At 41.8% G+C, this 25449-nt stretch overlaps 2 protein-coding genes and 1 long non-coding RNA gene across 7 annotated transcripts; 1 reads left to right on the top strand and 2 right to left on the bottom strand.

Moving 5' to 3' along the window:
* Positions 1-87: 87 nt before the first annotated feature.
* Positions 88-9308, bottom strand: fam117aa (family with sequence similarity 117 member Aa). 3 transcript variants are annotated; one of them, XM_026164222.1, is made up of 8 exons: positions 8729-9308; positions 7200-7342; positions 4551-4646; positions 4245-4358; positions 3812-3928; positions 3230-3455; positions 2915-3089; positions 88-1496 (listed from the first exon to the last, which is right to left on the bottom strand). In XM_026164222.1, the coding sequence occupies exons 1-8, from the start codon at positions 8850-8852 to the stop codon at positions 1283-1285; spliced, it is 1209 nt and encodes a 402-aa protein (XP_026020007.1). In that variant the 5' UTR covers positions 8853-9308; the 3' UTR covers positions 88-1282. The 3 variants fall into 3 exon arrangements, with proteins under 3 accessions (XP_026020007.1, XP_026020006.1, XP_026020008.1); XM_026164221.1 differs by having other exon boundaries at positions 7200-7345; positions 8729-9307; XM_026164223.1 differs by lacking the exons at positions 7200-7342; positions 8729-9308 and adding an exon at positions 5186-5608.
* Positions 9309-10842: 1534 nt separating this feature from the next.
* rundc3aa (RUN domain containing 3Aa) lies at positions 10843-24635 on the bottom strand. Of its 2 annotated transcripts, none has more exons than XM_026164218.1 (11): positions 24341-24635; positions 16375-16502; positions 16040-16173; positions 15849-15934; positions 15562-15651; positions 13573-13653; positions 13314-13479; positions 13071-13228; positions 12354-12467; positions 12147-12253; positions 10843-11802 (listed from the first exon to the last, which is right to left on the bottom strand). In XM_026164218.1, exons 1-11 carry the CDS (start codon positions 24445-24447, stop codon positions 11660-11662), a joined length of 1314 nt encoding a protein of 437 aa, XP_026020003.1. In that variant the 5' UTR covers positions 24448-24635; the 3' UTR covers positions 10843-11659. The 2 variants fall into 2 exon arrangements, with proteins under 2 accessions (XP_026020003.1, XP_026020004.1); XM_026164219.1 differs by having other exon boundaries at positions 16387-16502; positions 24341-24634.
* On the top strand, positions 17339-22781 carry LOC113020344 (uncharacterized). 2 transcript variants are annotated; one of them, XR_003272183.1, is made up of 2 exons: positions 17339-17751; positions 20409-22781. It is a non-coding gene; the product is annotated as an uncharacterized LOC113020344 (long non-coding RNA). The 2 variants fall into 2 exon arrangements; XR_003272182.1 differs by lacking the exon at positions 17339-17751 and adding an exon at positions 19171-19339.
* Positions 24636-25449: the final 814 nt, after the last annotated feature.

The raw sequence follows: 25449 nt of genomic DNA, 5'->3' as shown, positions 1-25449 counted from the left end.
TTTGGCAAAGGAGGGAGGGTTTAGATTTAAAAGCCCACAGACACACGTGTCAAATGCAGACACGACAACAAAAAATAACCACAGGAATTATAATTACCGTAGAAGGCATTTTAACGCCCCCAAAACAATTTTCTTTTATTGTTTTCTACACAGGCAACAGCACAGGTAACAGTAACTGCTATCACGTAAAAAGAATACCAAAAAAAAAAAAAGAAAAAAGGCTGAAAAATTCTTCGTTGACGTTTACTCCCCATTTATCATGTAGGTCATTTATTATGTTGAAAAAACACAACTGAATAATAATTCAATCAAAGGGAAGTCAAGCTCTTCACTAACACTGTGGTCTAAACTCCAGGGTTCAAAAAAGGCTCAAACTGACAAACACTGCGACCTGCTCTAGTTATTAAAAATAGTTTGGTTATAACAAAGCCCCCTGTAGGCAAATAAAGCTACAAAATGTCTGCTTATAAAACAGCACAAGTCAGAACAGTGAAAACAGAAGCAGTATCGTGTGCTTCTTATAAGGACATAAAAATATGTATCTCCCTTGAAACACATCTGTAGAAAAGTAGGACATTGGAAACTTTAAGCCAAAAATATTTCAAACAGAGATATATATATATATAAAATTCAACAAATATTTTGTTTTTCATCAGTTAACCCTCACAAATTAAGCTGGATGTTTATCTAAAATCAACAATACTCGACTACAAAACCCATCAATTGTTTGGATAGTAAGAAGGCAAAACCTGTACCAGTGTGTGTTCTAAGTGCTAGGGTTTTTGACAGTAAATTCTCACGTTTCAAGATGAAAAATAAAAGCATCCCTTCTAGACTGCGGTCTCTAACTAGAACAATTTTAATGCAAAAGAATGATTTAATAAACGCAAGTATTTATAAAGCTTTTCAAGCATTTCCACAACTTAAATCCTGCAGTCTAATCCATGCCTCATACGGTTGAATACTAGGACAGTTTAAGTGCTGATGAGGTAAATATCAGCTGAATCAAAGCTTCCTGCAGGTGGAAAAAAAACATAAAAAAAACCAAAACAAAAGATAAAGCGGGCAGAATTTAGGCCACAGTTATTCTAAAGTATGACAGCAACAAATCTTCACAGTCACAAAGGTTATTTTGATCACAGTGATGATGGCGTGTTACAGCAGTGATGCAACACTGTCCATTGTCACGATGCATTAAAAAATATATATATATCACATCCAGTTTCTGCTTGTCCTGGCAGTGCAATGTGGTTCAGTCCTGAGAGACTGCTCAGATATCCACCTACTGCATGCCCAGGTGCCTGGTAGGAGAGGCCTGACCTGAGCAGCCAGTGACGGGAGATACCGACAGGCCACGAAAGAGGAGGTCCATGGAGGGCAAGAGGGGCTTCAAAAGACTGACCGGGCAGAAAGCTGAGCCTCCGTGGGGGGTGAAGTTGACTTTATTGGGGTCAGGGCAGGATGACTGGAGGAGAGTCTCATCCTGATAGGCAGAGCTGTAGATGGAGAGATAGAAGCATGAACCCCCATACTGCAACACAGCATCCACGGCTTTATATGTAGTTACATATTTATAGCACCATAATAACAACTTCTACAACCCTTCAATTCCATTAAATCATTCAGTGAAAAGTAACTGTCACACAAGATCAGAAGGTTTCAAGTGTGCACTGATATTCTGACGAGACTAATTTAAGCTGTTTTCTTCAAAAGTGTATAAATTAGCTTATTTTCTAAGGTTGTCATAATGCATTGAGCCGCATAGTTGATTTAACACACATTTTTAGGCCAGGTGTCCTTTCTGATGTAACCTTCTCATTTATCCAGACTTGGGACTGCTCCAAGGCAGATACTGACTCATGACCTCCTGAGGCTGGGTTTGCGTTTCCTCCGAGTTGTGACCTTTGGGCATTAGGCAATTTTGCTAATCAACACACTATGGAATCCCACAAATGTGTAGGATAAAATGCTTTTTCATCTGTTTCTGCTGATATAGTGACTGGAGATTTTTCTACAGAATATCAAATAAGGATGCCAATATTATTGCAATTAATGTGCCACAAATAATAAGTCATCCTAATTCGGTAACACAATCAAGGCTTCATTTTTCCTGTATATTTCATACTTAGTGACAAACAGAATTAACAGATGAAAACGTGGCATATAGGGAACCAATCTAAACTCAGATGGTGTCATAATTTGATAGCAAGTACAGTGTGCAAATAACATCATCTTACTTAAATAATCATAGATTATATATGCATTTATGTCTCTAGATAACTATGTCCTCCTTAACGGGTGGGCCAATCTCAACAAAACTTTGTATAAATATCACCACACATATAGGAATTATTATCATCTATATGTTTTTTTTTAAGGAAAAATTTCCTATAAATCCAAGTTCTTTCTATTTGTATATACATTATGTTTATATAATGATTCCCCTGCAAATGCAATGTTACGGCCTCAGTTTGTACTTGTTTCACGTGTCACGTGGCTTAATGTAAATAAGTTACATTTAAAAACAAATCCTCCTTGGAGACCTCTCAGACTGGAAGAGACTGGAAAAATGGCATAAATTTCATCAAAGTGGTGGACACTTGGTGCTCAACCTGGAAATGTTAAATTCATAAGGGACCACATGTAAATGCATAGCAAGCTGTTACAAAAATACACATAAATAATAAATTTGTATAAAACTTTTGCAACATTATTTGTCATTACTGGCTCCAAGATTACAACGTGTGCCTTTTGTCTTGTGATCTGAACTTGATTTGGAGTGGTAATGACATCCTGTTTTGCTCTGATGGTACTTGTGGGAGGGGTTTAGTTGGGTACAAAAGTAAATTTGTGGTATAGAAAGTAGGAAATAATTGCATGATATGATCTATGCATGATGCTTTGGTGTACTTACACTGCTTCCTCACACACTCGAACTCGCTCACAGCCTTCTGGCGGTTCGCGCTGAAAAGAGTAGGTTTTGTTGGGACGAGGCGAAGAGGAGCAGGCCTGCAGCAGAGGAGGATCCAGTGCAAATGAAGGAAGCGATGCTGATGGAGAGGGACACAAGATCTCATAGTCCACAGGCTCTGCATAAAGAGAGAGAGATTTTCTCTAACAATACCAGAATTAAAGCAAATCTCTGTCTGTAGTATTATTATTTTTCAAAAATATATCCATTTATGGTTTAATAAAGCACTGCAAAACAGGAAATGTAAGCCTGTCTAACCTGGCTCTCCCATGGTGCAGGGAGATTGGGATGGGGATAAAAGTGATGGATTCAAAGGACAAGGTGAACCTGAAGGTGTCAGAAGTGACGTATCAAGAATACAAGGGGACTGAGAAGGAGAAAGAAGGGAAGGATCCAGTGGCCCCGGTGAGGGGTCACTCTGAGAGCCACTGCTGCATCTCTGGGCAGGGGCGGGAGCTCTGTGGCCATCTGGGATATCCAAAATCTGTGAAATTTAGAAGCAAATAAATGAAAATTTAGCATAATAACACTGAAGTGAATGTGAATAACGATCCTTTTCTTTTTTTCATGTCAGTATGGACCAAAATCTCTGAGGAATGTTTCCAGCACCTTGTTGAATCTTTGCTATGAATAATTAAAACAGTTCTGAAAGCAAAAGGCGGTCCACCCTGGTATTAGCAAGGTGTAACTAATGAAGTGACCAGTGATGAAATATGGCACACAGATATTTTGATGAGAAAAGCAACTGCACTATAAATTGGTTGATACTGGTAGTTCTTATAACCTTTTGATATTAAAACCTTTCTGGTTTTACGTATAAGCAAGTTTCAGTGCCCTAACCTCATGCTGATCGTCTTGTTTTTCACACACAAACACTTCCTCCAGCTCTAAGTTGAGGCCCTCGACGCTCCGTCGCAGCCGTGGAGCAAGTCTGTTCAGCGGCATCAGCGGCATCGTCTGAGGAGAAACGAGTATAATACGGACAAATTTTGAGGTAGCCTAAGCCTGATTATCTGGTTTTTCACTATTGCAATTGTTAATAGTGCATGTGAACAGTACAGAGTGATATGCTCGTTTCAAACTGTCTTTCAGAGACAGCATGGCAGTAGCACGGCAGACTTGATGACAGCCAGTACTAAAAAAAGAAGTGTTTTTTATATCCCTGTTACCAAGCTCCTCCTCGTCTGCCTGTGGAACACAGTCTGGCATTGGGAGCAATCATGAAAACTTTGTTGTATGTGTCCTTTAATATCCTAATTGGACAAAAGGCTACCTGAGTGACTCCTGCTGCATGACCTGCAGGCAGGGGGTGGGGGGGGAGCTCGCATCCTGCTGAGGGAGGGACATGGCGGGAACGCTTCTGCAACTGGTGTCTCAGCTTGGCCACCTGAGGGCAGAGTGGAGAGAAAAATGATTCAGGGGTCATTGTGATTCATTCAAGGTTAAGGTTCAAAGTTTGCCCTGAAGGAACCCTTTTGTTTCAGGCTATCAATGGGAGGCCAAAGAGAAGAAGAGTGTGGGTATGTGAGAGAAATAGAAGAAATGATTCATTAACTGCTTTAGTGTATACAATACTTGCCTCCCTTAGGTGCTCTGCACTGCCCCAAGAAGCTGAGCGCTTGTGCCCACCAGCACTTCGTCTTCCCCGGGTTTCCTCTGCCCAGGAACTTGGAGTCTTAAAAAAAAAAAAAAAAAAAAGGAAGAGAGAGAGCATATATAAATAAGGCATCCAGTGTTTTGCCTGACATGCTGTTGAGGGGCTCTGGTAGAAAATGGCCTAATTGGCAGTAATTCTGGCTGTCAGAAAGGGCGACCTTTTTGGAGACCCACTCTATTTTTTTTTTTTGCCAAAACCAGCAAACTCCATTCGACACTCGTATGCACAACACTTAAGTTGAGCCCCACAGCTGTCTTGCACACCTGCCCCACAACAGCTGTACAGCGGAAGGCGACAAGAAACCACTATGAGCTGCAAAACAGCCCGGCTTACACTCTCATAAAAAAACATCCAAACCACATCAGTGTAAAAACTATAAATACAGTGCATTCAACACCTCAGTGCACTTACACACACAAATAAGTTATTTGTTGTTATTCACAAAGTCACACACTGTTGAGGAAAAACAAAAAGCAGCCAGCAAGCAGACTTTTTAGTGCACTTCTTCCTTTGTCAGTCACAACTCTGTAACATCCTTTTCACTCCTATATCCGTACCGATTTCTTCACATTGACTCTTGATCTTCTACCAGTGGGAGCTGGGTTGTTTGCTGCTGACTGTTGGTTGTATGCAGTAGACTGGACATTCATCATCACACGGGTCAACTTAAGCAACAGGATCCGATACTCTAGGTTCTGGTGCCTCCACGTTTAGGGTCAACTGCTTCACACACTTTCAAAGAATCTGATCCACTCCCTGGTGTCCAGTCTATTCATAAGCCACTCACAGGCAACCATGCACCGTGACTGCATTGTGAATTTCTGTCCCCCGAAACACAAGGTGCTCGGCCTCACAGCTCAGGGAAGTCTTACTGGTGCCATTACTGCCTGTAGAAAAACACCGACATCATCTCCTCTTCAGTCGACTCATACGTACTCTGTCGCCAGGCTAAATAAGTCCGAAAGCAGCATGAGTCAGTCATACAGTGGCATTGGTGTAGAGTTACGGCTACCAACCTCCCCCACCATCCAACATCAAAAACCCCACCCTCCCCAAAACATGGACAAGGGATCATGGAACACGAACCTATAAAAAGACCCCAAGGTACCAAAGCACTTGGTCTCCATGGCTAATATTTCCAGCTTGAGGCACTGATTAAAATGTGCTTGGTATTTATTTTTTTAATATAGTGAACAAGGTGGAAAAAAATATTATTTCCTTTACATTTTGGGCTAATTCTATAAAAAAAAAAAAATTCTTCATTTATGCAGAACCTCAGATTTAAGAAGTCCCAATCAGAGAGTTTTCATTTTTAAAGGTTACTATATTTAACTGCTGCTACTTTAATAGGTCAAATTAAAGAAAACTCTAATGAGATCTGCAATCTCAACAACTATTGAGTGTGTCAAGATCATTTTTAACCACCAAGGTGATTAAAAGTTAGTTAGAGAGGCAAGATTGAGATGGTTTGGACGTGTGCAGAGAAGGGCCAGCGGACATATTGGACAAAGGATGTCGAAGATTTGGGAAGACTACAGACGATTCATGGATGTAGTGAAGGAGGACATGGTGTGACAGAAGAGGAAGCAAAGAATAGGGTGAGATGCTGGCTGCTGTGGCAACACCTAAAGGGAGCAGTCGAACGAAGATGAGGATGACGAGGATGAGATTCCATCAGCTTTGTGCTAATTAGCAAAATGCTAAAACATTGTTGACTGTCAGCATGTTAATATAATGTTAGCATTTAGCTCAAAAACAAGCCAACAAAACTCAAAGAGCTGCAGGCACTAATTCAGACTAAAATCAAATGTAATTGCCTCAAACATTTAATTGATTAATTGGTTGCAGTTACTTTCATTTGATTCACTAAGTGATTATTCTAACACAGACTGGAATAAAAAGGTGCAGTAGTGTGCAAAGTAAAGAATGAAGTAACACCAAACAACTAGTCATATCATCTGACATAATGCAGAGGAACTATGGCAGAAGGAGGTGCTGGGTGGGGTGCTGCTGAGTACGTGTTAGTGTGGTTTTTGGGGAGTGCTGGGGGATGGGGTGCCTGTATAATGAGGTCAGGAGGGGCCTGTGTCTCACAATGGAGGCAAAGGGGGTTCGTTCGGGTTTAAACTGTGTCAGGAGAGAAGACGAAGCTTGCGGAGCTTGGCGATGTTACTCCAGGCTTTGTGCACTAGTTAGGAGCAGATACAGTCGGGGGGGGGGGAGCAGCGAGGGAAGAGAAGCAGATTTTTTTTTTTAAAAGAAGAACAAAAACGAGTATTTCCAGTTGGCTGCCTTCCACCCGCCGCGCCGAACTGGAACCACCAGACACCTGCAGAGCTAACATCAGATAGCTTGTCCTCTATAGAAATCGTTAACATCCAGGAGAAGCACAGCACACACAAGTTTGCCTTTTATGCAATTGATTCAACAGGTTCACACTGTGTTCCTGCACTAACAGAAGCACTGGTACAGAACAAACTGGGATTAATTGAGACCAAGCTCATTCGATTATAGCAACTCCATCACAGTATCATAGCAGATTTGGGGGTTTCGGGATATATTAATCATTACCTGCGTGGCTTTATCATTGACACAGCTAACTACCGCCCCGTCTGCCTCTTTGGGCCACTGCCCCTGGAGATAGGGTCCGACAATCGCATCCAAAGAAAGAGTTCGGCGGATGGTGGGTTTTGGTGGACGAGCCGTGGTTCTGTCTGCTGTGGAAACAGAGAAAATAGAAAGAAGCCAGGGGCATGTTGAGACTGTGTAAGCTTCCACTCAGTACATGTCGAAACTGTTTCTGTGCTGAAGAGGGATTGAACTCCTGCCTGTGTAATCATGTTTAGCCTTCAGTAAGACACTGTATTGGACATGTAAGTGTAAATAACTCTTTAGCCCCAGTGGCAGTTGCTCACAGCCTCCTTCCTTTCCATAAGTGTGCAGACCACAGGGCTGTGTGAGTGTAACAAGTGTGTATGTGTGCGTGTTGGCAGCGTTTTGTATCTCTGGCAGGTGTGGACCATGCCTTTGACCTGGAGCAAAGCCATCCAGCTACACAACGCTGGCAACACTCACCACAGCCAGCTAGTACATTTACAACTAATCCAAAAGCACACCCACAGTATGTTGTCATCAGCCCATGCTGCAGGGCAGACAGGACACATAAATAACATGCAGATGTGAGTTTTGTGGATACAGTGAAAGAACAAGCACTCAAAGTAAAACAAAGAGGTCTTTAAAGCTGCTGCTGTGTTAGCATGAAGCATGCAGCAGGAATCCCACAGGTCAGAGTGCTAAGGGGCAGCTGAGTGTCTAAATAACATTATGAGAACAGTGTTATGTTTCAGGGCTAGCAGCCTTCATTGTTGACTTAGCACGTTGGAATTGTGCTCTTTTGAGCACAATCCAAGTAAAACGGCTGGTGCATAGTTAGGCACACTGAAACAGTTCATGCCCTGGCTTTGGGTGAGAAGCATGGTCGTCTCTTGTATTTGCTTCTTAAATATTCTTCCTGCTTTTCTTCAGTGTGCTGTGGTTCATTAATCATTCAGTGTATGAATAGCTGGTCCTGGTGTTACATGCTTTCCCTCTAGAGCTCCAATTAACAGTTCTAGAGACTTCTGGAAGAATCTTTACAAAGGTGCACTGATTAAACTGCAGAGTACTTTGAGGAATTGAAAAATAATGCATTTCCTATTAAATATGTCAGAAAATAGCAACTATTCCCCCACCACAAATTCACAGTTTTGTCTTACCAGCTTTTCAAAATATAAAAATATGCAGTTTTTAAATGACAAGAACAACTTAATTCATCCACGATAAAAACAGCAGCAGGGTCAGTTTTCATTAATCACCCAGCAATTCATGTTTAATGATTAATCACTCTGGCTCAGTTCCCCTTTGTGATGATACACAGTCAATATTTTTGCTTGAATAAAATCCACTATATATCAAAACCACAAAACATTAACCCTTTGCCCCACTGGGTCACATTTCTAAGGAATAATGATGATTAAGTGATGCACAATCAAACTTTTCAGCTCTGGACCACATGGAAGTGAATGCAGATTCAAGCCCCCTCCTCCTGAGTGTGTATTTACCCGTCTTGACCTCTCTGCTGAGGAGAGCTGAGCCCCTCTGGAGCTGGTATGGGACTGTGGCTCTAAGGGGCTGCAGGCTGGGGTTGCTGCACCCCCGAGGCGCTCCTCCACTTCGGCTCGACATCCCCCCACTTGGCTCCCACAGCCGAGCGCAGCTTATGAAAACAGTCGTCCCTGCTTTTCTTTTTCCTCGTCGTTCACTGCAGCTCTCACGGGCTTTCTCACTGAGCGCGCTCACTTCATCCACACTGATGATCCAAAGCTCTGATCGGGCCTCTGGATGGAGAAACTACTCGAGCTTTCTTTTGTGATGTTGACCATGATGTTTGCTGCCTCACTGCTTAGTTTCGGGAAGAAGAAAAAACACGCGTGTTAAGTGAGCTTTGCAGTTTAACGCATTATACCAAACTCCGTATTATTCTTCATGCTGCAGAGTGAAAAGGGCACCAGCAGAGTCTGAGTGGTCCTGTGTCACATTGCTGCTTGTTTCCCTTGTCTGCAAAGTGACAACACAACTACTCAACCTGTGCAACTATCTCGTGCAGCATGTAATTCCAAGGGAGGATGATGTGGTTGGTTGCTGCAGAATATTACTGAGCACTTATTGGCCATCACATCCATCTGTCTCCTAAAAGGAAAGCCACCGCCCCCCCAAGCATTAAAAAAAATTGAAGCTCCCACCCACTTTGTTGAGATTTTTTTTCCTTCACTATGCGGGGCATGCGCCATCCCCTCCTCCCTTTAAAATCCACGTACAAACCTAAATCTATTCACAGGGTGTACGTGTGGCTGTGTGTGTGAGCCTTTGTGGTCTTTCAAAGAAAGTTCAGGGACCGCTAAAGGTCACTGCAGGGGTTCAAGGGATCGAGGGCAATTTTCTCTATTATATCAGAATAAAGCAATGGCACTGAAGTAACCTTAGAGCAACGTGCTTGTAGGTTTTGCAAGTTGGTAATCCTCCACAGGCTTAAGCAGAAATAGACAAATTAAAGTAATATTTTATTTGATACAATATTCCTAACAGATATTTTCACCATTCTTTTTTTCCTTCTATAAAAAACGTCTTCAACACAAGAACCAGGATTCGGGTTTGTGCACTGTTTACATGATTTTGAACTATTTGCTTGGATTTTTCATTTTTATTCTATCATAACCACAAAATATAGTTGAAATAATCCATAATTCCTGCCAGAGTTATAATTAAAATGTATAATTTCTTGTGGAATGCAGTTAATCATAGAGGAACATCTGCACTATTCAGTATGACTGATGTGCCAAATGGGAGCATCTACAGACTAAACAAATGATATGAACACGTTTTTATTTATGCTACATAGATGCAAATTATAATAATATACTTTTAAAGACCTTAACATTAAGTTAATGAGCTACTTAAAAAGTCCCTGCAGGCATTGTTTGTTCCCAGCAATATGTCCTGGCAGCATAACAAAAGCACAGGAAGCTTGCTGAAGGGCTGAGAGGTTCCTGTGAACTGATGAGGATTATGCTTGTAATGTTGAATTATTGCGTCAGGGAAAATAACATAGACAAAAATTAATCACTGGGTGTGTAGCTGTTTGACAACTCCATATTTCAGTGACGTAGATAGAATTTTTCACAGAGTGACTGCTGGAGGATTGTGGTGCCCTCTGAAAAAACAAAAAAAGCTTTGGTGAGGACAAAGCATGTCAGGACGCCCACGATCAGCATAGACTAGTCAGATCTGTCTATCATGAGTTATCAACTCCAGGAATTCTTTTACTACTGTTTCAACTGTTTCTTACATCAGCCATGAAATACTGACTATAAAGTTGGTAAAGTTTCAGCCTTTCTATCAAACACTCATCAGCAGAATAATTCTTGCAGGTTATTATGTCAAAGCTGGAATTTTTAAAAAGATGCTTTGATCCGTTTAGAGGAAGTAAAGTCTGTTTTTTTCATTTTGTGTGAAAATGCAAGTACTCTAATTTGTTGCAGAACCCAAAGGCTTAGAAGTTATATGATATTTATATAATATATTTAACCAGCAGATGGAGCCACAGCAATGCAACTCCCTACTTAACATCTACATTGCTTTTGCCACTGTTCCTTCTAAGACACACTAAAAGACACACTTCATGGAAAAAGGCAATTTATTGCAACACAAAACAAAATAACTCAACGTACTGCATACGTGTAAAAAGAACATACTGTTGGAGATGATAAATGAACATATGCGGTACTTTAAGACTTAAAAGAATCCATAAATAGCTGCACAGATTTAAACCTACTGAAAATGTTTGTGTTGTTTGATTAGCCAGGCAGGAATGATAAGCACTTTCAAGGGTGACAGACCCTAATACCGTTCAGTCACACAGAGCATACGTCTCGATGCTATGACACCATAAGGGCAGCCTGTTTAACCACCCACCCTCTTGACTTTATATGGATAATCTGCATCTCTTAAAATGATCATCACATCTGTCTCTGCATCCAAAGAGCTGCTAGTGCTGTCTTGGTTACACTTAAAATGGAATAAAAATGGCCAAAGGTGCACAAATACACAGAGAATACCATGAGAAGAATACCGATTTTCAAATAAGGAGCAAGATGGGAAAATTTAGATGCGACTGGATGCTTTGGAAAATGTCTGACAAGTGTTCCCGGAGGCATTGCATGATTTCAGATGAAGGGATTGACAGATACAAAGAGGGATATGAGGAAAAGATAAGGTGAGGGGAAAGGAAACAACCAAAAGAGAGAGACTCTTTTAGCTTCATGACAACTTCATGACAACTTCACTCTCATATACAAAAATCCAGATGTGGTGTCATAAGATCCTGTTGTTATCCCATAGAGGTGGCTATAAGATGAGAGCAGGGTTTTGGTAGGGTGTTTGGACATGGTCAACGCAGCAAGGCAGACAGGCTGGGGTTCAATCTCTTGAAGCTCCTAGCTGGGAGAGAGCGCAGGGCTGGGTTCAGTGCTGATGTTGACTAAACACTCACTGGACTTGAGGCTTGCCAGAGACTTCGAGCTCGGTAAAGAGGCCAAAGAGCCGCACAGACCCAGCATGGAAGGAGTGTTATCTTTTCCTGCAGGAACATAACACGGAGAACACAATAAAATTCAACTTGTGATCATGCATAGTTTAAGCTGCCCACATGGGGCATTATAAATGGGCGTCAAGCTTGCATTTGTTATGAATATGTATGTCCATGTGTATGGGTGGCTGCTTCTGAAAGGCTTTTATGTAGCTGTGCAGAGAGGAGGGAGCAGGATTATGGTTACTTTGTTAAGTATAAAAGCAGCTAATAAAAATCGACTCTGCCACTGCATAAAATTGCATTTTACTTAACAGTAAATACTGTCTACAAAAACAGAAAGATAATATCATCACTAGAGTAACATTAAAATGCTCTACAACAAACATTATTACCTGCAGAGGTCCAGGCAGCGTCGCCATTCTGCCTCCCATCAGTCTTCTGAGAGTCGGAGTTCAGACTGACTTCAGCGGAAAGCTGCTCCAAGCTGTGGAAGCTCCTCCTAGTTTTCACAGAATATCACCAAGACACAAACATGTCTGGATGAGCATGTATTACAATATGTTTTAAAAAAAAGAGCTGTGCTGTTTATTTAAGCTCACCTGCGGAAGAGTTTGACATCACGTTGGTTGTTTGTGATGGTTGACCACTGGTTGATGAGTGGGATGGAGAGATCTTTAGCCAGGTGGGAGGAGTCACAGGGCATGAGGGCAGAGCTGAATGCAGCAAAGAGTAAAATTATTAAATTCCAAAAACTCTTAGTTTTAGTAGACAAATATATGAGCCTGAACATCAAAGACAGAAGCAGCAAGCAAAAGCATCCATAGTTTGTTATAGTAGTCTTTAAAACAGCTGTCAGTTAAATACAGACCCTGGTGTTGCTGAACATCCAGAATCATCCTCAGATTTTACAACAGACCCTCAAAACTAACAGACATCAACAAGATCAGTGAGAATTGTAGAAAACTGGGGATTGAAAGAAGCAGGTTTTTTTGTCAGGTTGTGTTTCTTTATATTATATCTACAACATTTAAATATATTCAAAGTATTACAGACATAAACCTTTGCAGTCTCTTCATGAGGACAGCGTCAGAAGCCAGTGTAATAGTGTCTTTTATTCTTCTAAGCAGAAGCAAACTTGTTATGTCAACTAAAAGTCAGAATCTAACTGTCCCAAGCTGTGAGGTTACATTAAAACAATAGTTTTAGCTCCCCTTTTAAACTTGGCCCAACATGTAAATACACTGCATAATGGAAATCTTTGTGCGAGAAAGAGCAAACGAACAAATGTAACGCCAAGCTTGTATGTGCTAACTCACAGTTGTGCCTGCAGCTCCAGCACAATGGCTTCCAGCTCCTTCTTCTCCTGTTGGCTCTGCACTGTCAGCTCCTCCACCTTGGCTCTCAGACGCTTGTTCTCCGTCTCTACATTCTTCAGCTGTGACTCCCGCAGGCGCACCAGCTCCTCTAGATAACCCTGAATAACACATATTGAATGAGGCAGGTAATTCTTTGCCGATGCTCATAGCAATGATCAGATATGTAATGTTGTTATGAGTCACCTTCTGAGCATAGACAATCTTAAATCTTTGTTCCATCTTGCGACACTTGTTGCTCCAGCTCTCCTCGTCTGTCACCAGAGGGATGTAGGGATGCTCAGGGACGCTCTCCTCGCTGTTACTGCTGTCAACACTGCGCCGGTCCTCCTCATCACTAAGGTAGTCATAGCTAAACAAGAGAGAGGCTGGAGTATTAATGTGACCCCATTCCTGTGCATGCATGCATGCATGCATTGTTAGAAGTGGCATGATGAGCGCTCACCTCTGAGTGAACTTCAGGTAGGGCGTATAATCAATCACAGCCGAGGATTTCCCATCCAGAGTCTCGCCCTTCAGGCAAAAACTACACGGAAAGAAATAAAAAAGAAAAAGAAATGGAAAGTGCTGTGTACATTATCCATTAATAAACATGCCTACACTACTGGAAAATTTGATGCATTACTAGGTACTATGCTCAGATTCAGATGACAGCTTTAAGCCCACTATAAATACTGGGCTTAAAAAAATTATATAGCAGACCTAAAAAGATGACATACACAAGGTAACATACACAAAGGGGGCCTATATGCTCATTTTCACCTAAGTAGGATTATTCTTGGACTCTGCTACAGTAGTAACCTTTTATTTACTGTCGAAAACAAGCTGTTTTAGCTACTCTCCCTTGAGACAATTTGGCCAATTTAATTGGTTCCCATCCCAGAACAATGTCAATTAGATCACAACATTAAAGGCATGTAGATGAAACACTAAGGCAAAAAAATTGTCTGACAGCAAACATTTAAAACGATTTATTGGTTCAAAAGCTGACCTATTTATTTGAAACTTTGGCCATGATTAGTATTAGTATTCACCACTGTATCAGTATATATATTGCTGTGCAAAGGCTTTGAGCAACACTTCATTCATTTACATTTTACTTCCAAGAAGCCAGACTTTTTGGATTTTTTAAAGTGTTCTTGTGCAGAAGTTTTTCAGGCTTTCTGAAGGTCTTTCAAAGAATTTTTGTTGAGAGTTCAAAGACTCTTTGTTAAGTTGTGTTTAGTGTTAAGTGTTTACTTAATTACTTAATACAAAGAAGTGTTGTATCCACACATAACAGACAACTTAGCAAAGAACTGGTTTTAAAATAGTATCTTTAGGCACTTTGTTACTCAGACTGCTGCAAAAACACATAATTTGTTCCAGTTTATTTAGTTGAATATATAAAAAAAATGCCACAGACAACACAGTTTTATTTTTGCACCAACAAGGTGATTCCCAAAGAGCTATTGGCTAAACACTTGGTATATCTCAGCATGGTGGGAGTGCAGCGTGTCCTTCAAAATTATAGAAACTTGACAAATTATCAACAAGTATCTATAAGTCAAGCCCATAAGAAATAGTTAAAAAAACATCCAGCAAAGACTTGACAACGAGCATGAGAGATACATCTTGCGCTCCAGCTGATCCATCTACTGTTCAGTCTCACAAGAAATGGTCTCAGTGGAAGAGTGGCTGTCAAGAAGTCATTCTTATCAGTAAACCATCCTGCATTTCATCCAGTGGCGTTTGGGATCTTGTCAAAACATTATGTACGCAGAAAAGTACCAACAGATTTTGATCCATCATGCAACACCATCTGATTGGCAATAGTTTCATTTTTCAGGACGACAATGATTCCGAACGCAAAACCAATGCTGTAAAAGCATACTTGGATAGAAAACACACAATGGAACACTATCAGCCATGGCCTCAACAGAGCCTGGACCTCAACCTTACTGAAGACATGAGGGGTCATCATCAAAAGGCAGTCAACATCCAAAAAAGAATGTCCTTTAAGAAGCCTGGAGAACTACTCCTGAGGACTACTTAAAGAAATGACAAGAAAGCTTGGCTAAGAGAGTCCAGGCTCTAAATAAAAAAAAAAAAAAGTGGTCACAACAGGCTTGAAAGTCAATGTGACTTTCAAGCCTGTTAGAATTGTACAAACTCGGTTTTTGCCTTATATCCTCTAATTCCATGTGCTTCCACCTATTTCCTGTTTTCCTGGAAAAATATCAAGTGATGAGAGGTACCTTAGGACTTTTGCAGGGCATTATATTTTACAGAAAATAAGGAAAAAGCATAATGAAAGGATAATAGCTCCACTTTATGATAGCTTACCGCATTCCACGTAATACCATATTGATTTTAAAATGCCTGGGCTGGTGTCTGTGCTTCTTTCAAAATATATTGTGTTCTGTGTCACAGTCTCTGCACAGCTCCACCTCACCTGAAGTCAATGGCACTCAGTCCAATCAGCATGCCAGTCAGCACTGTGGCCTCCTCTCTCAACATAATGGCACCATCATCATAGAACCTCCTGCCAAGTAAAGAGGTGATTATCACTTCCGAATTTCTAGTTATCATACTGAGTATTTACATTCATTTTCATAGGAGTAAAACCCTGTATATAGAAGCGATGTTTCGTATTGAGACGCTGAATGTGAAGTGAAGGAAAACAGGACTGGGGATCATTTTAAACCAAAGGTTTAGTTTAAATTAAGAATCCAGTCAAACCTTGTTGTTCTTGTGTCTCTGAGAGCAGTGGACACATATTCAGAGAGACGTTTCTCCATCAGCGCCACTCGAATCCACGCCCGGCCCTGTAGGACGACGCATTAGCGAGTGGGAACAGAGGACCTTTTCTCACACTCATCCGCACACAAACAGACACGCACACACACTAGAGTGCATACAAATCTCCTTGCCTTGGCTCGTGATGTGCTGATGTTCTCTATGTTTTCGATGCTGGCGATGCAGTTGTTCTGCACCTTGCTGCACGCCAGCCGGATGTATTCCCAGAAGCTGCGCTGTCCATCTGAGCTGAACCAGCTGCCAGAACCTGGTTTAATATTAAAACACACCAATCAATCATTTGTGTTCTGACAGCAAGTGAAACTAAAATATGCACCCACAGCAACAATCCAGCTGACCATTTTATGGCTTTTTGACGAGAATGCCTGCTGCATTTTTATTTCAAATATATTTCGACTGTTTCACAATGAAAGTCATATTAACTTTGTCCATCTTTCCTGTATGTTACCTGCAGTGTTACCTTTGAAGCGGTGGCTGAGGATGTGCTCTAAAATGGCAGCAAAGTTGATAAACTCCTCAGATGAGTCATCTATGGGCTCTGCTGTGTACTTTTCGAGGAGAGTCTTTACGGAGAATCTGAAATAGAAGTGCACCGAGAAAGAAAAATTAGACAAATACTGCACACTTTGATGGCAATGTGTGAGGGGTTTGGACTCTTAGTTGGCTGTGCTGCACATGAAATGCAGTTGTGTACTGTAACCAAGCAGACAAATGTACTACTGTATTTGAACAACAGCTGAGAGGATTTTTTTTCTTCTTTTTTTGGGAACTACGCCATCTTATCATACTGAGGTCACCCCAATTGTCTTGTGTACTGCACAATGTACCCCTTCAGTGCTTTGGCAGTGTTATCATGAAAACAATACAATTAACTCCCTGTCTTTACAGCCTTTGTGCGTGCTGTGCTTCCAGGTCCCTTTGGGTCTTGTCTCTCTGAGGGACCGACGAGCATGAAAGAATGATCAAATAATTCCCTCCCCCTTATCTATACATTGTGGTGTGATCTATTTAGGGCAGCTGCTGGAGCTTTAGCTTGGCTTTTGACCTCACATGCTCACCCCACCGGCTGCACCACAGAAGGAACGCTATGCAGCGTGCATGTTAGGAGCGGGCATCCAGGCACAGGCTCGGGCGGGCTGCCTCGGCTTCGATGGGCAACACTAGCATCACAGAGGGCAAGACTGCCCTGGCAGTGGGAAACACCTCCATAGCCAGGGGAAAGACTACAGTCTCCTTAGGCAACTCCTCCATCTTCAGGGGAGTGACCACCACCTCCATGGGAGATTCCACCATCCAAAGGCAAAAGACGACTGTGGCTCTGGGACGGGCCAGCTTCAGCCGGGGAACCACTACCACCTCCTTCCGTAAAGCCTTGACGTCCAAGCGGAGGAACACCTAAATGGAAAGGACCCCCGAAGCCAGGGCTAAGACACCCAAAGCAGCCAAGCAGTCCAAAAAAGACTCTAACAATGAGTGGAAAACTACATTTTCGTCAAGCAAAACCTCCTTCACCAAAGGGAGGGTTTCTATCCTGAGGAATAAGTACACCATCTCCTGGGGTAAATACTCGATCTCCTGGAGCAGAACCACCACAATTTTGGGCAAAACCAGCATAGCAGTGGGCAATACCTCTGTTTCACGAGGAGAGACTACAAGCTCTCTCACCACCCTGACCTGCACCCATGGGACCAAGTCTGTGTCTGTGTTCAAAACCACTCTCGTCAGGGGCAAAGAAACGCATAGCAACATCTACTGGGATTTTCACACTTGAATCCTGCACATACTTAAAAACCCATGGATATATCTATATGGTCTGTTTTAGAAGGTCAGTAGTGATTCAAAATCAATAAAAAGAGCTGCTATGTCTATGATGTGTATAAAAAAATGATAATGACCTGCAGATCTAATAGGTTCGCAATCAAAAGCGAGCCGTCCCATTCCCAAAGTAGTGCTGAGCATGTTATGCAAATGTGACATTGATGAAATGACGATTTATGGTGTGTTGACTTGGCAGGGAGGGGATGTGTGTGATGTATGTGGAGACAGAAGAGTATGTGTGTGCTCTTCATCAGCACTTTTCTCCTGCATGTTGTGCATCAACACGTCCGCATCGTTGGTTTGAATGTGGTATTTTTTTCTGCTGATAAGACTGACTGATACTTCACATTTCCATAACTAAGCTCCCACACTGCAAATCCAGTTTTCACCCCCAAGACTGTAAAGGTTGATCGATGTAACAGTGCTTATAAAAGTAACATGTCTAAACACTGATGAGCTTGACTGTTTTGTATGTAGACATTTCAAGATCTGTAACACATTAAAGGGGAGGAAAATAAAAACTTTGCACGAGTTCAAAAAGTTCAGCAAGATTTCAAATGGATAATAAACACCAACTGAAGGAACCACACCCATATTCCAAACGGAGGGACGGCACAAATCCAGAAGAGGTGCAATCAAAGCTTCACATACATATGGAGAACATGAGCACATTCAGCGTCCCTTTCCTTTAAAACAACACGGTACAACTCATTTCACATATGGTGCATACAGTTGTACACAAAGGGAACATCTTACAATCACAGGCTATAGGGAACAATGGCTCAGAAGAAAGTGATGTCACCACAGACTGTCCTCTTTGCAACAATGTCTCCTTCAACTGTCCGGTGTCGTCGTGGCGCTGGGACAATCGCTTTACTGTCCCAGTCCCCCCAGATAGGCTGTGGCCACCTACGGCTGCCTCTGTCCATTCACAGGGACACATGGGTGGTATGTGGCCTTCCAAAGCCCACGTTGAAGAGCTCAACGAAGGCATTATGCGACACGGGGGTCGCACTATCCACGCTTAGCATTCTGGTCCACTCTGGATTGTAGCTGATGTTACTATTACTCCCGAGGGCTTGCAGAGCATAGAGTGCTGCATGAGTGTGCGATGCTTTGCGTCTAGTGAGTCCCGAACCCTGCCGTCGAATCTGGGTCAGGAAGACAAGCTTCTCCTCAATGGGCAACACCAGCTTCACGGAGGGGAAGACAGCCTTAACCCTGGGCAACACCACAATAAAGAGGGGGAAGACCAAGCTTGCCATGGGGAATTCTTCCATCACCCGGGGCAGGAGCACAACATCTCTGGGCTCCTCCACTATCACCAGTGGGAAAACCAAGATCTCGCTGGGCAGTGCGTCCTTCAGCAGAGGTACCACCAGCACCTCTTTCCGGAAAGCCATCTTCCCCAAACGCAAGACGCTCTAGATGAGAGAAGACGGCATCACGGGGTGGGGGGACTGACTCAAAATAAGAATCATCAGAGAGGACGTATGGATAACACGACGGAATCAGCACTGAGAGCAAAAACTGGATTAAATTTACTTTTCGAGCCTTGACTTTGTCAGGTCACTTTGGATTTATCAAAGAAACAGGTTAGTGGCATCTGAATTTTGTCTGATAAAATGTTTGAAAAACCATGTAGATCAGCAGATTAATGGATAATAGATCCAGAAATCCAGAATGTTAGGCTGAATCTCTTCAAGTGTGTTCTCTATTTCAGCTGGGCAGCTAAAACTGCTTTTGCTGAATAAAAAAAATCCACTTGGTGGGTATTGCGAAATAAGCACAAATATTGTGTGTTGGGACCGGGGGCGACAGCTACGATTTAGCTTCACAAAATAATCGGCTACATACTACCTGATGTTGTCTAAAGGGATCCCATCAGGAAGAAAAGTTAGAAAATTTGAAATGTACTAATCTGTCAAAAATATGAGATAATGAGTGAACAGTAAATCGTATTCACCCAAATTCACAGTACAATTCCTCTTTGTGATGCTTCCAAGTCAGAAAAATGCATTACATCAAATCTTTTCTCACTGTGCAGAGCCTAGATGCCATGGAAACCCAAGCAGTGGGTCTGGACGCTCAGTATACGAACCAACATGTAACAGCTTCTTGTTAGCAAAAGTTACAGCATTTAAAATCATAAAAACAAAATATCAACAGCTGTAAAAAACCTGTCTGACCTAATAATGTGAGAGCAACGTTATCTTAACAGGAATATTATAACAGATGATTGTAAATTAACTGAAGTCCTTTGATCTGAAGGGGAATCTCTGGCGTGCCTCAAATGCAAATGGATGGAGTGGAATAGCAACATGTTCTTGGTACGATTTGACACTGAAAAACAACTGCAGGGCCTTCTGACAAGCTTCTTTTGTGCAACCTCTCACTCAGCCTGGATCAATGCCAAGCACACTCTCAACTCTTGTTAAATGCCCTCTTGTTCTCCTTTCTCACCCCTCTACTGTACTTACAAACTTGCGTTTGATCCGCAGCACGACACGGGATAACCAAAACTGCATTCATCAGCAAAGATGTCTAACCTAAAAACACAAAGCTTCACGTTAACTTTCTCGACTTTCATTTTTATTTATTTTCCCTCACATGCATTTCCCTGACTACTTTCTCTGTCTTCTTATTTCTGTCTCTGTCTTCTAGCCTTGGCATAACCAGCAGGATCAGATGACACAGGTGAACTCCTCACTGGCCGAAGCATTGCACAACGCCAGCCAGTGCTGTGTTTATCATCGTGGACTGTCGGGGGAGGCGTCCTGCACTGGACTGGCATGAAAAAGAAAAGGCTTTGTGCTCCGAAGAATATTTCAAATCACAATTTGGGCCAAATCCTCAATGACGAAAAAAAAAAAGAAAAAAAAGAAAAAGTAAAACAAAAACCACACACACAAAAAAAACAACTACAGCAGGGTGTGTCTCTCTCTCACCGAACCCCTCTGTGACCAAGTGTCCAGGAAGTGTTTCATGGTCAGAGGAGGTGTAGAGGGATCACGGCGTACGACGGACAGTGAGGGTGTTGAGAAGCACAGATAGTGTGAATCAGATATTAGAGTATGACAGAGGGGTAAAAATGAGGAATAACAGGAGAAGTTAACAGTGAGAGTGTAGACAGATCAGCTGATGAGTGGTGTCCAAGTGTTCAGCCAAACTTCTAGACATTTCTGCTGTAATTTCAAATACTTGACGGTGTTGGTAAAAAAAAAGAAAAATTAAAAAAAGAAAAGAAAAAAGCGTAGGATCAGAAATCAGGAAAAATGCAAAAGAAGGCTGCACGGAAGCTGAACGATTAAAATTAGTGTTACTCCATCTGCACACGTAGATTCAAATATTCGTTGACTCTCTTGCCGATGCACGTCTAACAGGCGTGCTTTACTACAGTTCAGAACATTTTATTCTCTTCTCTTGAGCCACGCCCCAGAAGGCCTCAGAGCTCAGCCAACATGCAGCACATCGCCCTCCCTTCTTGCCTCTCTCCCAGCTCTCTTTGTTTACAGGAAGCGGCTGCATGGATACCTCTTCACATCAGACTTGTCTCACTCATCTTATCTATTTTTTTCTCAGGTTCACCATGCCTACAGTAGCACCGTTTCTCCTGTCACGGACCGCAGCAAGAGAGCTCTTAGCCAGACTAAAAAAAGCAGCAAAACATTCAATTTTAAACATTAACGGATGGAAAGCGCCCTTAAAAACAAACCAACACAAGCCGGTTGGTTTCCTTCTTCTGATCCCCAAACATTTTGTCAAACTGAGCTCAGATAAACAACACTAATCCGAGAGTTGCACGAATGTCCTCCACTCGCTGCAAAAAGCCACATTTAGATGAACCCTGTTGCTATTGACAACAGTCCAGCTCAGTACGATACTGATACCACTGTGGATGTCATAAATATCAAGTCTCTACGTGGCCCTAAAAAGATTTTTTGGGTTTTCAGATACTTTTTGGGATGTCTGGCAATTCAAAAGTCCCCCTAACCTAAAAATAAGGAGCATTCTTCTTACTTACTATTTAGAATAGCCATCTCTTATTATTTTTCTCTGTTGTTATTCTTTTTTTGTCCATTCTTTTCTCTGTAGATACAGCACGTCTCATTAAAATAGGATTGGTCTGTTAGGTCTGACACTGAAACACTGAGCAAAGATCAGTCAGATTTCTGTGGCTGGTACTCGTGACCCACATCATGCCAGATCAAGTGTACACACTTTTAACCGGGACTTTGATGCCAACACATTAAAGGAATTGTTGGGAGTAGAAATGTTAATCTCTGTGTGTGCTGACTGTATGTTAAACATGTATGATGTTGCAGTAAGAAAAAAAAGAGGGCAGACTTTATATATGCAGTAAATGCGCACACACACACACACTTAGGGTAAATAATAGCTTGGCCTGGTGAACTAATTAAGCACTAATGTCACAAACTCAGCTGTGGGAATGGCTGCATCTCAACAACCGCGACAGAGCCTGGATCCTGAATCGTGCAACACGATGCCCTGCCTGCACTAATGCACAGCCAGAGGGACGGTGCTGATTCAGGCTCTCTCCTCATTATCCGATCAGCGAGCAGCCTGTGAATCAGCTCTGACCTGAACAACATGAAAAAGGTCCAAAACACCATGAGCAGGGAGATCGGGCAGCAACTTGGACATGCCAAGAAGAAACTGCCCTCGAAGTGAACCTAATCAATGTCATGTTGTTCATTAGAAAATGGAAAAAAGTTGTTGTAGTAAGCATTACTGATGGAAAGCTGTTTGAGATTTATTTCTGTCTTGTCCAGTTTCTTTGTCTTTAAAACGCTTAAATGATTAAATCTGTCTTAGCACGGTCAGGAGAAACTGAAAACAAAGGTGTTTTTGTGTCCCTGCTAATCCTTGTCTGTGTCCACTGTGAGAACTTTTCTTTCTTTGCATGCATGCTCTCTGTGATGTTGTGTGTTTTTGCCTCACTGTACATGCCACTAAAACGCAGGCAGGACCTTCGATATAAAGGTACTGGAATAAAAATGCTTGACTGTGAGTCCATGTTGGAGTCCTTTTCTGTTTTAATTGGTGGTTTCTAGCACTACGGTGCAATAAATTACAAGAAATACAGCAGAGCTCAGACGCATGATGCCACTTTTATGAACACTTTTTATGATTATAGTCAATTTGCAATTCAAGATGAGGAGTAGTAAATTTTATGAGAGCAAAACAACATGATCAAAGCAGCATTTTCCTGCCATAATTAACTAGTACTCCAAAAGTAGGATAAGGTCACTATAACCTAGTTATGTCAGAGAAAGGAAAATAATCAGCAACATATTTTTACAAAATGGGTAGTTCAAGTTATTTTAAGGCAAAAAAACATCTGAGATGTGGATATTTGTGGCATTTTTCTAGACTTGTACAGTATTAGGTTGTCCATCTTTGGGATGCGATGATTATTTGTGCAAAAGACGTTTGAGAAAATAGCACCTAGGCCTCTGAGAACTTGTGATAACATGGTCCAAAAGTTAATTAGCCTTCAGTGAAATGAGCAGAGTTACTTTTACATCAGGGGTGCCTAATTTGAAAGGTTACAAAATTAATGCAAGGAGGTCATGAAGTGCTGAGAAAAGAGAAAAGAGAAAAAAGATTTCTGGGCTATTTTTAATAGTCTTGCTACATTTATTGTTTCTATATGAATATAAACATTGGTCTCACGTGGAAGCATGCAAATTAGAGCCTCTGGTCAAAAAGGATGGAAGCTGTTAAAGCTCTAAATATCACACGTGATGTAATAATGTGCAGACTGGAACCAGGAGGGTGTTACATTATTGTATAAAACTGCACTTACTGTGCAGCTGAAGAGCTCTCGTTGTGTGAGCTGTCAGCTCACACATTTACAGTGCTAACCTCACTGCAGAAGACAGTGATTTATTAGAGCCAATCAGTCAGAGGCCATCTCTAGGCTGGATGGAGAAGGATGGAGGGCCCCTGATGTGGGGAGGAGTCCTTGCACTGCCCCAAATGCCCTTGTCCAATTCAGGCACTGAAGCTCACCATGATGGAGGAGGAGACCTGCTGCTGACTGGCTTATCTTCCCTTCATCCCTATTCTGCAATTGATTTTGCAACACTCATCACTTGAATCACTTGAAGGTGCATTTCCTGCTATAGAAACAAACACGCAGGGGACTGTACTTTTAAACGACAGACAGAATTAATAGATTAACATCATAGCAAAGAAAGAAAGAAAAAAGAAGCCCTGCAAGCCGTAAACGAGCATTTAAAAACAAACCCTGGATAATTGAGTGGTTTCTGTAGTCTACTGTGTACTGTTTCTATTAAACTGGGTGTGATGACAGAAGGTACGTGAAGGTGAACACGCACCTGCCCCCTCCTTAACCCTCGCCTTTCTAGAAATGTGGCCCTTTTTTCTGTAATATTTTCCATTTATGTTGCTGCCATTGTTTCACTTTGGGAATGAACGCAGGGGTGGAATTCTTGGATGAAAAAAAAAACCTTCATGATGAGCATACTGGTGAAACTATAACCCGAACAGCTTGCAAGGACAGGCTCCTACTGATAAATACGGCACGTCGGTGGTGTCGTGATGTATACCTGCAGACCGTGATGAGGTTTTTTCGCTCCGCGCAGACGCTCCGAGCAGACGCCTTTTTCGATGTCAGACCCATAGCCATTGCTGTCTGTATACAGCCCGACTCCATCCAGCGGCGGCCCCGGGGCCTCTTCGGGATTCGTGCCCAGGCCAGGACCTCTCCCTCCGCGGGCCCTGAGTCCTACAAACACCGGCCGTCCTCTGCGGGGAGTCACGGATGCTGCTACAGTCGCTGCTGGAAGAGGAGGAGGACGGGATCTAAGAGACTAGAACCAAGTTACACGTATTTATCAGTGCACATTCCGGTTAAAACTTTCAAAATAAAACCATCTTCCCGTTTTCATCACAGATTCATGAATTATACTGGAATTTCCAGTCTTCCGGTGTCAGGCAAAAAAAGTGATTGCTGATGTTTTTATGTGTTTGTATGTGTTATATCTTGCCTTACATTGGCAGATAGGCTGGGGTCAACAGAATTTTCAAAGGGCTAAATATAAAATAAAGAAATGACCTTTTTTGCAAGTATCTCGACTCTGCGTTATTGTAGCTACTCTGCGTCCTGCATTATAATCAATCCAGTCCTTTTTTGCTGCTTAAAATATCTTTATAGAACTGTTCTTTTACATTTGTTGTAATCCCCAAAGCCCTCTTTGACCAAACATGTTTTGAAAAAGATATTTTTAATATCTGTTAGACTTTTTACCTGGAAAAATAAAGGAAGTCACTGTCTAAGAGTAACTTAGCCAATTACTTCCTGCAGCTCCTACCTTGTGCCTGGTCAGAAACTTTTGCAATTTATTTGATAGATTATAGACCAACAAGTCATTTAAAACAGTTTAAATAATTATAACTTTTTGACAAGTATCTAAATCCCCCTTTGGCAGACGAACGTGTTCTGGCACAGCTCTAAAAACATAACAGCACTTCATAGAGTTCTAAAGATTTCCAAGACATAACTTAAATTCTCATGAATTATTTTTAAATATGAAATAGGTAAATATCATTGAGCAATCTTTGATTGACTGGCTCGCAAAAATTGCAGCCACTTTCTCACTGAAGTATCATTGTTGTCTTTTTAAATCTAACTTTACAATGCCTGAGTAAATGGACA

Source organism: Astatotilapia calliptera, chromosome 4, assembly GCF_900246225.1.
Source record: "Astatotilapia calliptera chromosome 4, fAstCal1.2, whole genome shotgun sequence".
In the NCBI taxonomy this organism is placed as follows: domain Eukaryota; kingdom Metazoa; phylum Chordata; class Actinopteri; order Cichliformes; family Cichlidae; genus Astatotilapia; species Astatotilapia calliptera.
Note: the sequence above shows the minus strand (reverse complement) of the source record. Positions and strands in the feature narration are given on the sequence as shown.

What these genes read in the sequence shown, in the direction of transcription:
- rundc3aa (XM_026164218.1), bottom strand. Translation starts at nt 24,447, where the DNA reads ATGGAGTCGGGCTGTATACAGACAGCAATGGCTATGGGTCTGACATCG. An exon ending in TCAGCACATCACGAGCCAAG is followed by an intron (nt 15,935 to 16,039) that starts GCAAGGAGATTT and finishes GTCGTCCTACAG; the next exon opens with GGCCGGGCGTGGATTCGAGT. An exon ending in CTGGAGCTGCAGGCACAACT is followed by an intron (nt 12,468 to 13,070) that starts GTGAGTTAGCAC and finishes TGCTGCATTCAG; the next exon opens with CTCTGCCCTCATGCCCTGTG.
- fam117aa (XM_026164221.1), bottom strand. Translation starts at nt 8,852, where the DNA reads ATGTCGAGCCGAAGTGGAGGAGCGCCTCGGGGGTGCAGCAACCCCAGC. An exon ending in CAGCAGAGAGGTCAAGACGG is followed by an intron (nt 7,346 to 8,728) that starts GTAAATACACAC and finishes CTGTTTCCACAG; the next exon opens with CAGACAGAACCACGGCTCGT. An exon ending in TCAATGATAAAGCCACGCAG is followed by an intron (nt 4,647 to 7,199) that starts GTAATGATTAAT and finishes TTTTTTTTTAAG; the next exon opens with ACTCCAAGTTCCTGGGCAGA.